Consider the following 14,026-nt stretch of genomic DNA (forward strand, 5'->3'; position numbering starts at 1 on the left):
GAGTTAAGACAATGGACTTATATAATAAAAATAAAAAAAAGCTTAAAAAATAACAATTTATTATTTTTTAGGTTTAATTACTCTATTAGTCCTTATAGTTTTGCAAAATTTTCAATTGGGTCTCTACTTTTTTTCTTTCAATTGAGTCATTGTACTAAAATTTTTTTAATTGGGTGCTTACATTTTTTTTTCCTTTTATTTACGTCTCTATACCAATTCTTTTTTTTTATTTGAGTCACTATAAAATTAAGCCAATTACTACTAATAAGAACTTAATTGAAAAAAAAATTTAGTGTAGAGACTCAATTAAAAAGAAAAAAAAAGTATAAAAACCTAATTGAAAATTTCACGAAATTATAGTAATTAAATCTATTTTTTATTAACATTTTTTACTATCAATCTAATAATATATTTTTAATTTATATTTTTAAATAATATTAATTAATTTTAGATAAAAATAATGAATTATGTAATTCTCTAATATTTTTATTAATTTATTATAAATTCAAGGGTGATCTATTGTTCGTTAAACAAATTAATTAATTTTTAATTTTTACTAATTACTAATCTAGTGGAAATAAAAGGGAGGGGTGGGGAGGGGAAGCAGAAGTGCGGAAGAAACTGGACTTGACGCTCAACACCACCTACTCGCGGCGCACTTCTTGGGTTACTGCCGCCTGCACACTCATTCATTACATTATTACTCGCCACCTCAGCTCCACTCCTCTTCTTCTTCTTTTGGAAGTTAAAGAAAAAACAAAGAAAGAAGAGTGAGTGTGATAACAATAAACCACTCAGCTCCATTCTTAAACAACACCTTCATCACTCTCACTTCCCCCGATTTCAATTCCCAACTTTACCCCCTCATCGGCGACGCTGCTTTCCAATTCAATTCAAAGCCCTATATAATAGTCAAATTGTTTGTTTGCTCGGAATCCCTTGCGTGCGCCAAAGATGCAAGGGTTTACAGCAGCAGCACCACCAGCAGGTGGTGGTGGTGGAGGCGGCGCCGCCGGACCTTCCGATTTGGCTCAGCTTCAGTCTACCATGCAAGCCATCGAGCTAGCTTGCACTTCCATTCAGGTTCCCCTTCTACTTTCACCGTTTTCTGGTCTTGTCACACTGGATTCAATCATTCGCAATGGCATTTTTTTGTGCTACCTGTTTTACTACTGATTTTCAATCATGCTTGCTGTTTACATACAATGAAAGATCGGCAGAGTGAAAGTTCATTGATCGTTATATTGTGTTTTCTTCCCAGTTGCTATCGTTATCATTACTGGAGAGCAAGTTCCTTTTCTGGTTAGAATAGGAGGTATAAACTGTATGATAAAGAAAAATTCTATGATCATATAGTGTAAATGTTGTACACCCATATAGTAAGAAAGTTTTGCAGTTTCCTAAACTCAGGCACATTGCAAGAATATTGTATCTGAGATCATTTTCATTAATTAGTAGAAAATATTTATTAATAAGGAAAGTATCGACATGGTACCCACTGTCAGATTCATGGAACTTTCTAACCCATGCCTTTGCAAGGGAACAGATTGTAGATTAGTTTAGGAAGCTAGCATAGCACCTACCTTTTGAGTGTAAACAAAAATTGCGTGGAACCTCTTCCTGTTGTCGTTCATTACATCTCTAAAGTTGTAACAGATGTTGGGTAATGGGTTGTGCCACAATCTCACTACTTTTTATTGAATATGATTTTTGCTTTGAGATTTTCTGCTTCGGATCAATGAGGGTGCAGTTAAGTAGTAGGATCTCTGCATGCATTTAATAAAACATGAACTTATGCACATAAATTACTTATGAGGCAGTCATATTATCATTTGTGTTTGTTTTCAGATGCACATAAATCCAGCCGCTTCTGAGGCAGTCATATTGTCATTAGGCCAATCCTCTCAGCCATACAAGACTTGCAAATTCATTCTTGGTAAGTATAAATGTTGTAAACAGACAAATCCGTGGTTCTTGGGGATACTGTTTGGGTTCTGTCAAACAGCCTTTTTATGTTCATTAAATTATTCATATTATTGTTAGATCGTGCTGATACTGTTCTGGATGTCTTTGCAGAAAATTCCCAGGTGGCAACTGCAAGGTTTCAAGCGGCTGCAGCAATCCGGGAAGCAGCTATCAGAGAATGGGGTTTTCTTAGTGCTGATGATAAGAGAGGCTTGATTAGGTTTGCTTAAACCTTTGAATACCCGTTTCCTTATGAATACTCTATGTACTGATTCAGAAGAAAGAGGTTTCGGTTATCTAGGGCTTTTTTTTTTCCTTCAAAAAATGAGGACAAATATAAGGATGGAACCAATTCAGGATTTAGACAATACCTATTTTATTAACCACACAAGTTTTATCTTGTGTATGTATGCATACCACTTAAGAATCCAAACTGTGTTGTTTCAGTAATATTGATACTGGAACTGTCTTCTTTATTCTAAAGGAGGAAAATATTGCCGTGCCATTTCTTCTCAAAGGTTGCTAATTTATACACTTACTTGCTGATACCAAATGTATTCTTTGACATCAAGTGGTATACTTTTTCCTAATTCCTTGCCACATTAGCTGGGAGTGAAATATGTATGTTTCATGACTTATTAGATAATTATAATTTGAAGGATATTTCTCTAGTGATCTTGTCTCTATTAGAATCTGTCAAACCTATTGCTACTTATTCCTGTTTTATATTGTACTATGTGCAGTTTTTGTCTATGCTATACTATGCAACATGCTAGTTCTCCTGATGTGTTTGTCCAAGCAAAGGTTTCTTCAGTGGCTGCTCAGTTGATGAAAAGGGGTTGGTAAGTGACCTGCATATCATTGTTGTCCCAACTAATGCGCATGCTAGATATCTTTTGCTAAACAAACAATTTACTGATATACCATGTGTTTGATTTGTTCTGATTGAAATTGCATAACACGAAACTTACTTCTCTTTTTTTTAATACGTACTATAGCAATTAGCAATTTTATTGGCAGATCTGTATTGGATAAGGTTTAAGGTTAGATTTATGTCTCATGTTGTTGACTTGGCAAATGATTTCTATATATAGGCTTGAGTTTACGACTGCAGAGAAGGAGACGCTCTTTTATCAGGTACCAGCTTCATTTTTTCCCTTTTGTTTAAGCTCTCTCTCAGACTATGTTACTCTTTTTACATGTTGACTTCTTCCTATGCCTCCTTGTACTCATGCTTGAAATGTGTCAGTGGGCTGTTCAAATTCCTCAGAATTGATACAGTGATGACTGACAACTGGAGTAAATTTGAGTGGGTAGGTTGGGTCTTTTTCTTTGGATAGAAAATATTTGTTTGCTGTCTTGGTTTGGGGTTGCAACATTTAATATCCATTATTCCTTTGTGATGCTAAGTTTATTCTGCAGGATATCCCGTATTGTAATTTGCCCTACTTAGTATAACTTAATGCTCTTCTTGTTTGCTTACTTTTCCATTTTCCTCCTGTTATCTGGTTTTTCTGCTTTTTCTTCTGCGTTGCACATATTGTTTGTATATCCATTCAGTTTTTTAATTTGCTTGGAAACTTTCGTCTCTCATGCCTGACAGTTTTATATACTTCAGGTGAACCAAGCTATTTTGGGCATTCATGGCGTTGATGTGCAGTTTGCTGGAATCAAATTCCTTGAATCATTGGTATTTAATATTGGACTTCGTCACATAATGTCGGGAGATTTCTTTTTATTGTTTCAAGTGTTAATCTTACCTGCTTTCTTTGTATCTATATTCTTTTATAGGTATCTGAATTTTCTCCATCCACTTCAAGTGCTATGGGTCTTCCAAGGGAATTCCATGAGCAATGTAGGAGGTCACTTGAGCTAGACTACTTGAAGGTCTTTCTAATATATTTAGTCTCTTTTCTGCAAATCACTTGAAGTTTCTCTAATTCATCTTAGTCATCTTTATTTTCTTTAGCATTAATGTAGTATTTCTTTTGTTTACCTGGCTCATGTTTATTTTAGATATTCTACCGTTGGACACAAGAAGCTGCTTCAAGTGTCACAAACAAGATTGTTGAATCTGACTATGCTGTTCCCGAGGTTAAAGTTTGCACTGCAGCACTGGATTTAATGCTTCAGATTCTTAATTGGGATTTCCGTTGCAATACTAATGATACAAAAGTAAATGTATTCTCTGCTGGAATTAGGCAAGACGGGGATTCTCCTAGAAGGTCTGAATATCACCTAGTGCAGGTTAGAAGTTGGTTTACCTTTAATGAATTAATATGCCTTGGTGGAACAAAAGATAACATGGTGCCAAACTTGGTGGGTTAAACAGTTTAACCGATCGATTGTATTGTGTCATGGCAATCAACCCACCAATTCATTTTATTTTATTTTTCAACTTCATTATTGACCATGTTTAATATTGTTATCCCTTTATGGGGTGACCTTCAAACTGATCTTTTTAGAATGATGAACCTACCCCACCCTAGTTTTGGCTAACCCAAGGTTTATCAGGGCAGGCTGATCCTCTTGCTATCTCTATTGCTGCCATGCTTAAGAGAAGAAAACTATGATTTAAGTCATAACGAGAAATTTTGTGCAATTAGTTTGCTATTGCTGACTCTATTATTTTTTTTATGCTTATCTGCAGCCTGGTTCAGATTGGCGTGATGTATTAATATCAAGTGGTCATGTTGGATGGCTTTTGAGTTTATATTCAGCATTGAGGAAGAAATTTTCATGTGAAGGCTACTGGCTTGACTGCCCAATTGCTGTTTCTGCCCGAAAGCTAATCGTACAGTTTTGTTCTTTGACAGGAGCTGTATTTGCTTCTGGTATCCCCCTCTATGTTCAAGTTGATAAATATTTTACATATCTTTCTGATGCTTGTTATTTTAAATGATGGACTTACTGAGGTGTGGGGTTGTTGTGCGGATGGTAAGATCATCCTTGATAAGGTGTTAAAGTAAAGTAATTGGCCCTTTCTATAAACTTTCCCTCTTGTTCCACACACACGGGATTGTCTTTTGGACTGGAAAGTATGGGATGACACTTTAGAGATTGGGCTTGGCTTCAAGCAGTAGGCAGGGCTGCTAGATTGCTACTGTTTCAGTTCTTAAAATAATCTTATGCAAGTATGTGAATATTAGTTAATTCAAAGTTTCAAACTATTATTCATACTGCCTGATTTTGCTAGATAATTAGTCGTTGTTAAAGGGGGTCTCTGATTAGCAATAGGGACTCAATTCCCTGTATCTTCCTAACTTGTGGAGAACCATGATTAAAGTTTGAGTTTTTTGTATTGTGATCTAGATGATGTGAAAATGCATGAGCAGCACCTTCTGCAACTCTTATCTGGGATAATAGAGTGGGTCGATCCTCCTGATGCTGTTTCAAGAGCTATTGAATCGGGGAAAAGTGAAAGGTATGGGGGATCATCTGTATAGTACACCTGCACAAATGCACAAACGCAAATCTCAACCCCTCAAAACTTTTAATTATTTATATTTGACCCTATATTGGTGCTGGCTTCATTCAGTGAGATGCTTGATGGTTGCCGTGCATTATTAGCTATTGCACATGTAGCAACTCCCTATGTGTTTGATGATCTCCTAAAGCCTATGAGGTTATTTTTTATTGCAATTTCTTTTTCTGGTTTTTTCATTGTTAAACTTAATTGTAATTGAGTTGATGTGAACAAACTTTTTCCTTCGATATTTCAGGCCCTTTGGTACTCTTACATTTTTGTCAATGTTGATGTCGGAAGTAATTAAAGTCCTAATGACTAGCAACACTGATGAGGAGACTTGGAGCTGGGAAGCACGTGATGTCTTGTTGGATACTTGGACTGCCCTTCTTACGGTACTAAGTTAAAATAGAACATCTTTTCTTTTATAATTTCTATTATTATTATTATTTTAATGTTACTTGTTACCTTAATAAGATTCTTTCTGTCCTTGAATAAAGGAGGTTTAGTTCTGATCATCAAACTGAAATATTTGTTGTTCTCCAGCCAATAAATATGATCTCTGCAAATGCTTTGCTTCCATCTGAAGGGATAAAAGCTGCAGCAAATCTCTTTGGTTTCATTGTAGAATGCGAGCTTAGAAGTAACTTTATATACAACTTTGTATATTGCTTTGTCATTTTCTTGTTTTACTTGCTTCTTTTTCATCGTATAGTTATGCTGATGTGATTTTTTCATTTAATTTAGTGGCCTCCGCATCAGCATTTAATGATGAGGGCGATGCAGACTATCTTCACGCTTCTGTATCTGGTATGGAACAAGAATTATGCAAAGACTATCACTGCTGAATTTCAGCGGTAAAACATATGTTATGTTGGAGCTTGATGAGTTTTCCTGTTTTCCTTTTTACATTAATATTGTCTTTGCAGCCATGGATGAAAGGTTAAGCTCCTATTCTCTTATTGCTAGAGCTTCTGTTGACGTTACAATTCCCTTGCTCCATGGAGTGTTTTCTGAGCGGGTTGCACGCCTAAATCAGGTTTATCTATTCTCCTACCTATTTAGACTACAAAAATTCAAATTGGTGGTTGTTCAGATCTCAGATATTGAGATGTTGGCCTTTTGTGATTAAGAATAAATTATCAAAGGAAACCATTGTACAGGAGGTAGACAAATCAAATTTACTTTTAGATTGTATAAAGGGAGAAAATATCACGATGCTAACACTGTAACACCAGCTCATTCCACTCAGACTTGCTCTTATATATATTGTTCCATCTTTTTCTGCTTGTATTATACTCACCATCCATAATATTTTCTGCTAAGCTGTGAATTATTTTCATAACTCAAAATTATTCACTTCATTGTAGGGACGGGGAATAGTTGACTTGACTGAAACTATGGAAGAACTTTATTCATTATTGTTGATTATTGGGCATGTAATTGCAGATGAAGGGGAAGGGGAAATTCCTCTGGTATGTGGATTTTATTTTCTCCTTATTTTTTAAATTTCACTTGGAACCAGCCTTTAGTACTGCATTTTTTTAATATAAAAAATATCCTAATAAGGAGCAAACGCTCAACGGATTTTTATTTTTATTTTATTTTGGAGAAAAAGGTTCTTCAAAGTTACTTTATATTTCAAACTTTATTTCTTATCATATTAAATGTTGGCAGTAATGTGTGATTCAAGTTTTAATTTAATGTGCCTTGTGATATATTTAGGTTCCGAATGCTATACAAACCCAATTTGTTGTTAATGCCATGGAAGCAGACAAACATCCTGTTATAGTACTTTCCAGGTAAATTTCTTTTCCGCTCGTCTGATTTGGGAATTCTCATAAACCTTTTCGTATTCAGTTAATACAAAGTGTTCGGCCATTTTTGCCCTTGTTTCTTGGTTAGGCCATTTTAAAATTGTTGTCCTTTTGCATTTGGGGTTTGTTTTTGTGCACATGTACATGTATGTGGCCCTTAACTTGTAATTTTGAGTTGAAGAACTGGTTTGGCTTAAGGTATGAATTCTTCCTTGGATATGGAAGAATTGGAATTTGAAATCCTGATAAGATTTGATATGATTTTAACCCAATTGTCCAACCATAAAATATTTATTTTCCTAATCAATGCAGCTCAATCATAAAATTTGCTGAGCAGTGCCAAAATCCGGAAATGAGATCATCAGTTTTTAGTCCCCGACTTATGGAGGTAACAAATGCTATTTATCTTGTCCTATACAGTATACATTCATTTTCTATGTATTTGTTATTGTCGTCAAATCTGGATATGGTGCTGTGCTGCCTTGGCTTTATTTCAGTCCTAGACTGTATCTTTGCCCCCCCCTTTCTTTCTCCCTTTCTTTTGTTTTCAAAATGCCAAGACTTACTGTTAAACAACTTGAAAATTTTCAAGGCTAAGCTGAAATTACTCTTTACCTCGATTGGTTGCATATGAATAAGCCATTTATGTGTTTAATGTTTTTAAGTTGTCTGAGGGAGGACAGTTTTAAAACCTCTGTCTAAGATCCTCCGAGTCTTTCTCTAGTTTTCTCACTCTTATTGTCACTACGAAGTTATTTATTTGAAGTGAGATGATATTGATGCTGAGCCTGATACTGCATTTTGCAGTTTCTGTAATTCTTTTCTTCAACAGATGTGTTTAACTTCCCACTCCCTTTTTATTGTTTATCAATGCCAGTCACTTATATGGTTCCTTGCACGGTGGTCACGTACATATTTGATGTCTTCCGATGGGAATGGGGACAAAATCTTGGATTCAGGTCATCATCCCGAGCATAGTTCAAAAAAGGCTTTGCTTAGTTTCTTTGGAGAGCATAACCAAGGAAAACCCGTCCTTGATATTATTGTTCGAGTATCCTTGGTCACACTTATATCATATCCAGGGGAAAAGGATCTTCAGGTTTGAGTTTAAAACTCACATCATTTTAATATTTTCAAATACTCTTTTAAATAAAGTAATATTGAACAATTCTTCAAATCTTTTTATGCAATTTGGTGACAGATTAGGGCAGGTGGATATACCTGTAGTTTGTTTCCTTTTATTGATAAACAAAGAATATTAAGAAGAAAAGAACAATATAAGATTAGAGGACAAAATCTCCTTACATGAGTAAAGCGAAACAAAAGAGAAAACTATGAAGGATAGTTTTTTCAAAATTGAACATGTTTGAGGGAAAAAAACCCTCAAAATGTTTTGAGTTTTACACCAAATTGAGGCCAAACACCTAACTATATCCCCCAAAACATGCTTTTCTGAAAATCTAACATTGGAGGTGTGTGAATTGCACTTGAAGCAAATACTCCAATTATTATCGACTTAATATGTATCTTTGCCTTTTCTTTTTCCCTTCTGAAATTTAATATTTCAATCATAAGCTCTGCAAGTTTATCTATGTTAACACTACTGCAATAATAGTAAACTATCTTGCATTATTCTTTTGTATTATTTTTATGCAGGGCATTACCTGCTACCAGTTACTTCATTCACTGGTTCAGCAAAAGCATATATGCATTCATCTTGTTACACTGGTGAGCCAACAATTGCATGTATAATTTTATCTCTGGAAACTGGATTTATCTCTCAGACTCGTTTTCTGTTATGCTCTGTACAAGTGTTTGGAAGATATGAGAGACTAAATTTCCAATTATCTTAGAAGTAATGGTCATGTTCCAATGCTTTCAACGACCTTCAACTTTGACTATAGTCACTAAACCTCTAATTTTATGGCACTCGGTACTTAAAAACAGTAAATATTGTTTAAAAAAAAAAAGAACAAAAGAAGTAAATATTACCTTGGCATGTTTGTCTTGAACTTTTAATATCTTGGGCAGAATTCATGGAATGAACTAGCAACTGCATTTTCCACAGAAAAGACTTTGTTCCTTTTGGACACTGCTCATCAGGTAAGAACTTTATTAAACTTGCACATCCCAGCTGATTTGTTGCCATATGTTGTGGTGTAAATGCCTTCTGTTTTTTCCTTCAGCGGTCACTTGCACAAACACTTGTTCGTTCAGCTTCAGGCATGAGAAATTTGGACACATCAAGCCAGTGAGTATCTGCTGCAGCATTATTTTGTGACTTTACAACTTCCCTGACACTAAATTTATATGAAGGTATGTGAGGAATCTCATGGGTCATATTGCGACATATATAGTGGAGATGTCCAGCAAGAGTAATTTTAAAAGTATTGCCCAACAGCCGGATATCCTCCTATCGGTGAGGACACAAGCATTTATTTAATTCTCATCTTTATGTGAATAGTTTTCCAATATAATCACTGATATCTGTAGGTCAGCTGCATGTTAGAACGTCTGCGTGGAGCTGCTAGTGCTTCTGAACCTCGAACTCAGAAGGCTATTTTTGAGCTAGGGTTCTCTGTAATGAATCCCATTCTTGTTCTTCTTGAAGTATATAAACATGAGGTAGCATTCACTTTTTTTGATACCTTGCCATATTTTGATATTTTTATGCTCTTGACAAGCGTGATTTCTATGACTGTCGGTGATAATTTGTTTATTGTCCTTATAATGTCCGCTTTCTAAGTTACTCATATTCCTTACTATTAATCCATCATATTTTTAGTTTAGCAAATGTGTATGAACTTCCATGTTTCTGACATCTTTCACTGTACTTATATGTAATTATTGCTTAGTCTGCAGTTGTCTATCTGCTACTCAAATTTGTAGTTGATTGGGTTGATGGACAAATTACATACTTGGAGGCGCAAGAAACTGCTTCTGTTGTTAATTTCTGCATGCGTTTGCTTCAGTTATATTCATCTCACAATATTGGCAAGGTATTTTTTGTTTTATTATCAATTATGTAATATATTGGTTCTTATATGGACAAATACTTTGGGATAGGACGAAAATTTGACTTGTTGATGAACTTGTTACTGGATGAAAATCTTGTATTAGTTAGACTTGTAACTTTCTCTCATACTCAGATCAAGTGTATTTTTGCTCCTTTTGTCAGATATCAATAAGTCTTTCAAGCAGCTTACTTAGTGAGGCAAAAACGGATATGTATAAAGATTTGCGTGCTCTTCTTCAACTTCTTTCAAGTCTTTGCTCTAAAGACATGGTATTTTTTTATTTTTGTGTGTGTATATTAGCTAGGTCAACCATTGCAAAAGGATATACCTGTCTCTCATACTCCTACCTAGCATTTGGCCTGCTTAACTGAAAATACTTAATGTGCCAGATTGATTTCTCGTCAGATTCAATTGAGATCCAAGGCACTAACATATCTCAGGTATTATTATTATTATTATTAAACTATTTCATATAAATTTACTAGTCAAACTCTGATACCTGGGTCTTACAGGTGGTTTACTTTGGTCTTCACATAGTTACACCACTGATTTCTATGGACCTCCTGAAATATCCCAAACTTTGTCATGATGTAAGATATTCATCCATCAACGTGGAAAAATTGCTGTAGTGATTATTTGATCAAAAGCTGATACTTTAATGATTAATTTGCAGTATTTTTCTCTCCTTTCACATGTGTTGGAGGTTTATCCTGAAACTTTTGCACAACTAAATAATGAAGCCTTTGCTCATATACTTGGAACTCTTGACTTTGGCCTCCACCATCAGGTAATATACGTGACATACCATTCACTGTCCTTTATGAATTTCTTGTGTTGAAAACAAGCGATATGTTCTCTACTATATATGTATTTCCAAATCCAAATAATTCTTTTGCATTTCATATAATGGTTGTAATTAGAATTTGTGGCAAATCTGCATGCCTTACTTTCTTGCAGGATGCAGATGTGGTTACCAAGTGTCTGAGAGCTCTGCAAGCTCTTGCTTCTTACCACTACAAGGAGACGAGTAACGGTAACATAGGCTTGGGCACACATGCCACGGGTCTTAAGGATTCGAATGGGAATTTCCAAGAAGGCCTCTTGAGTCGGTTCCTTCGTTCATTGCTGCAATTGCTCCTTTTCGAGGACTATAGGTGAGAGTTCAAACAAAACATTTCCTTCCTCCAAAGCCTGTTCCCTAACAAAGGATTGTGTCTTGTGTTTATCTCTGCAAGCATAGAATGATTAATGTAATTATGATCTTGTTACTGCATGACTTGAATCTATCCATAGAATGAATATATTTGAATGGAGGTCAGTTGCATTTGAATCTATGGCACCTTCCATTCAGTCTCACATTGTTTGTAGAAATGACGATAGACCATCAAATGAATTTATATATACATTCTGCCTGACCTTAAAGAACATAATTTCAGTATTTCAGACTTGTGAGCATGGTTTCTCACAAATACCTTGTATTGGTAAAACCATTCCAAAATTAGCTTAGTATTGGTTTGTTATTTCAGTTCTGATCTAACCAGTGTGGCAGCAGATGCTCTCCTTCCACTAATTCTTTGTGAGCAAAGCCTGTATCAGGTATGCTTCTCAAACTTGCATTTCGTATAGTATTCGCTGCAAACTTTTTCGGTTAAAAGTGCCCATTTTGGTTAAAATGCGTAAATTAAGATGAGCATGAGCAAGGATGATAAATCAACGCTCGCTGTTTGATATTCTTATAAACACCTCTTAATCGCATGAATTCCTTAAAGAATTTAATTTTGATGGACAGTCATTGGAAAGTAGTTTTACACGTGAATCTAATAACATAATGCCACATCAGTAAAAAGAATTGTTTTTTATATTGACCATGTGAATCATCATCCAAAAGAATAGATAAGATTGCATAACTCTGTAAAACGTTATACATTGTCAGTGCATCAAAATTAAACTCATTCCTTAAATGCTATGTTTTTTATTAATATTTATTATTTTCGAGTTATCATTATATGCAGGAACTCCCATTGAAAGTCGGCATGTACTCTCTATTACCGATTACTAAATATTATCACAATGTGCCCCCACCCCTGTTCTCTGTGTGTTGTGTGTTCATTCTTTACTAGACGCTCCTGAGATGTCTCTGTCTTGGGTGAATTTTTTGACAGAAATTAGGCAATGATTTGATAGAAAGACAAACAAATCCAACGCTCAGATCAAGGCTAGCAAATGCATTGCACACACTAACATCTGCAAATCAGCTCTCTTCCTCCCTTGATAGGATAAATTCTCAGAGATTTAGGAAAAATCTTAGTAGCTTCCTGATTGAAGTTCGTGGATTTCTAAGGACAATGTGATCAACCGTGTATGACTTCTGTTGTATAATGCTTCAAAGAATGAGTTGACATTCACATTTGAAACAAACCACCGGAGAGAGAAGCTCGTCAGATATAATTTTTGTGGAGTAATTGAAACATCCATCATATCGGCAGTGCGCATTCTGTTTACTCAGATCCGTCCGGTTGTTTCCAAAGGCAAAAGCTGGTTGTTTATGTTGGTCAGAGACTATGAAAGAAAGCATCAAGGCTCTTTAAAGATCTGAGTACCAACTTATTGGCATAATGGCTTGTGATGCCATTTTCTTCTTGGCGAATTGCATTGTTGTGTAGATATGTTACTCAAGTCTAAGATTCGATTGGAGGGGTTTTCTTTATTCAACCTTTCATGTTTGTGAAGAAAAGCACATTCTGTTCTGATCTGTTGAGATGTTAAACCAGTTCCGTGTTTCTGCATACTTGAGCTTTTATGCACCTGTAACAACTATACTAATGCCACCATCTTATTTTTGGTGTTTTTTCATCTCAAGAAGCACAATTTGTATAGCTGTAACTTTTTAACTGCAATTGTGTAATTATTCATGATGAATATTGAATTTTGCGGTTTTTCGTGATAAGTAAACTACAATGCTCCACTATGGTAAGTAATTATCTGGGGTTAAATAGCTGTTCATCGTGGACAATCCTTACGTTGGGGCCATGCACTGGAAACACCCTACAAACAAGACTTGTTTGAAGTTATTGACAAAGAAAAGGAGAATGTCTAGGATTTTTTTTATTATAAAATAAAATCTTTATTTTCAGATAAAAATTATTTTAACTTTAATTGCGAAGATCCAAATTTTTCTTTTGGTGTTAGGAGCAAGTTTGCCCCTCTGCTCAACGAACCTTGTCATTTTCACAAGGTTTGCCACTCTCTTCGGCAAATTTTAGAGTGCCTGTTCAATAAATCCTACTAAGGCTAATCAGTCAATAAAATCATTACTAGTAATTCATTCTTCTTTTTTTATTTTCATCTTTTATTTATCCTATACAATGTTGGAATTTCATTATTATCCATTTATTATGATGGTGAAATAGTATATGATTAAGAAAAATCTATCGTGCTTAGTTTTACTCAACTAATATTTGTATATATGCTACATGAAGAAAGTCTAACAGCATTGAAGGATTTAATATTGCATACTGTTGGTCAACAATAAATGAAAAGAATAAAAAAATTTTAGTACAAATATTTGTCCAAAGTAGATAATACTTTGTTTTACAAAAAGTATATCATAGATTACAATTGAATATTATTGTTTTGTTATTTTTTTTTATTTGATGATGGTTTAGTTAAGATTTTACATCGGTTACGTGATGATGAGGACATACGTCATATTACAATTGAACCCCATGACAAACTCCCACATCGACCAAGGTCATCCAATA

The 14,026-nt window shown here is 34.9% G+C and overlaps 1 protein-coding gene across 7 annotated transcripts; it reads left to right on the forward strand.

Moving 5' to 3' along the window:
- The first annotated feature begins 620 nt into the window (after positions 1–620).
- On the forward strand, positions 621–13,434 carry LOC107492005 (uncharacterized). 7 transcript variants are annotated; one of them, XM_016112954.3, is made up of 32 exons: positions 621–1,083; positions 1,849–1,936; positions 2,077–2,185; positions 2,709–2,807; positions 3,060–3,102; positions 3,584–3,655; positions 3,757–3,852; positions 3,982–4,212; positions 4,616–4,799; positions 5,278–5,389; positions 5,504–5,590; positions 5,688–5,826; positions 5,978–6,074; positions 6,179–6,241; positions 6,361–6,470; positions 6,802–6,906; positions 7,157–7,233; positions 7,561–7,636; positions 8,126–8,347; positions 8,905–8,976; positions 9,280–9,351; positions 9,435–9,499; positions 9,565–9,667; positions 9,742–9,873; positions 10,104–10,247; positions 10,427–10,534; positions 10,655–10,705; positions 10,778–10,855; positions 10,939–11,052; positions 11,223–11,419; positions 11,792–11,861; positions 12,428–13,434. In XM_016112954.3, exons 1-32 carry the CDS (start codon positions 955–957, stop codon positions 12,614–12,616), a joined length of 3,534 nt encoding a protein of 1,177 aa, XP_015968440.1. In that variant the 5' UTR covers positions 621–954; the 3' UTR covers positions 12,617–13,434. The 7 variants fall into 7 exon arrangements, 3 of the variants coding, with proteins under 3 accessions (XP_015968440.1, XP_052118840.1, XP_015968441.1); XM_016112955.3 differs by lacking the exons at positions 621–1,083; positions 1,849–1,936; positions 2,077–2,185 and adding an exon at positions 3,215–3,278 and having other exon boundaries at positions 2,745–2,807; XR_008010558.1 differs by lacking the exons at positions 10,655–10,705; positions 10,778–10,855; positions 10,939–11,052; ... (1 more) ...; positions 11,792–11,861; positions 12,428–13,434 and having other exon boundaries at positions 10,111–10,247.
- The last annotated feature ends 592 nt before the right edge of the window (positions 13,435–14,026 follow it).

This window comes from Arachis duranensis, chromosome 6 (genome assembly GCF_000817695.3).
Source record: "Arachis duranensis cultivar V14167 chromosome 6, aradu.V14167.gnm2.J7QH, whole genome shotgun sequence".
Lineage (NCBI taxonomy): Eukaryota > Viridiplantae > Streptophyta > Magnoliopsida > Fabales > Fabaceae > Arachis > Arachis duranensis.

Bases quoted from the DNA above. Each gene is read 5' to 3' on its own strand.
- LOC107492005 (XM_016112954.3), top strand. From the start codon at position 955: ATGCAAGGGTTTACAGCAGCAGCACCACCAGCAGGTGGTGGTGGTGGA. The intron at 8,348-8,904 runs GTTTGAGTTTAA...ATTTTTATGCAG, and splicing joins CAGGGGAAAAGGATCTTCAG to GGCATTACCTGCTACCAGTT. The intron at 11,420-11,791 runs GTGAGAGTTCAA...TTGTTATTTCAG, and splicing joins CTCCTTTTCGAGGACTATAG to TTCTGATCTAACCAGTGTGG.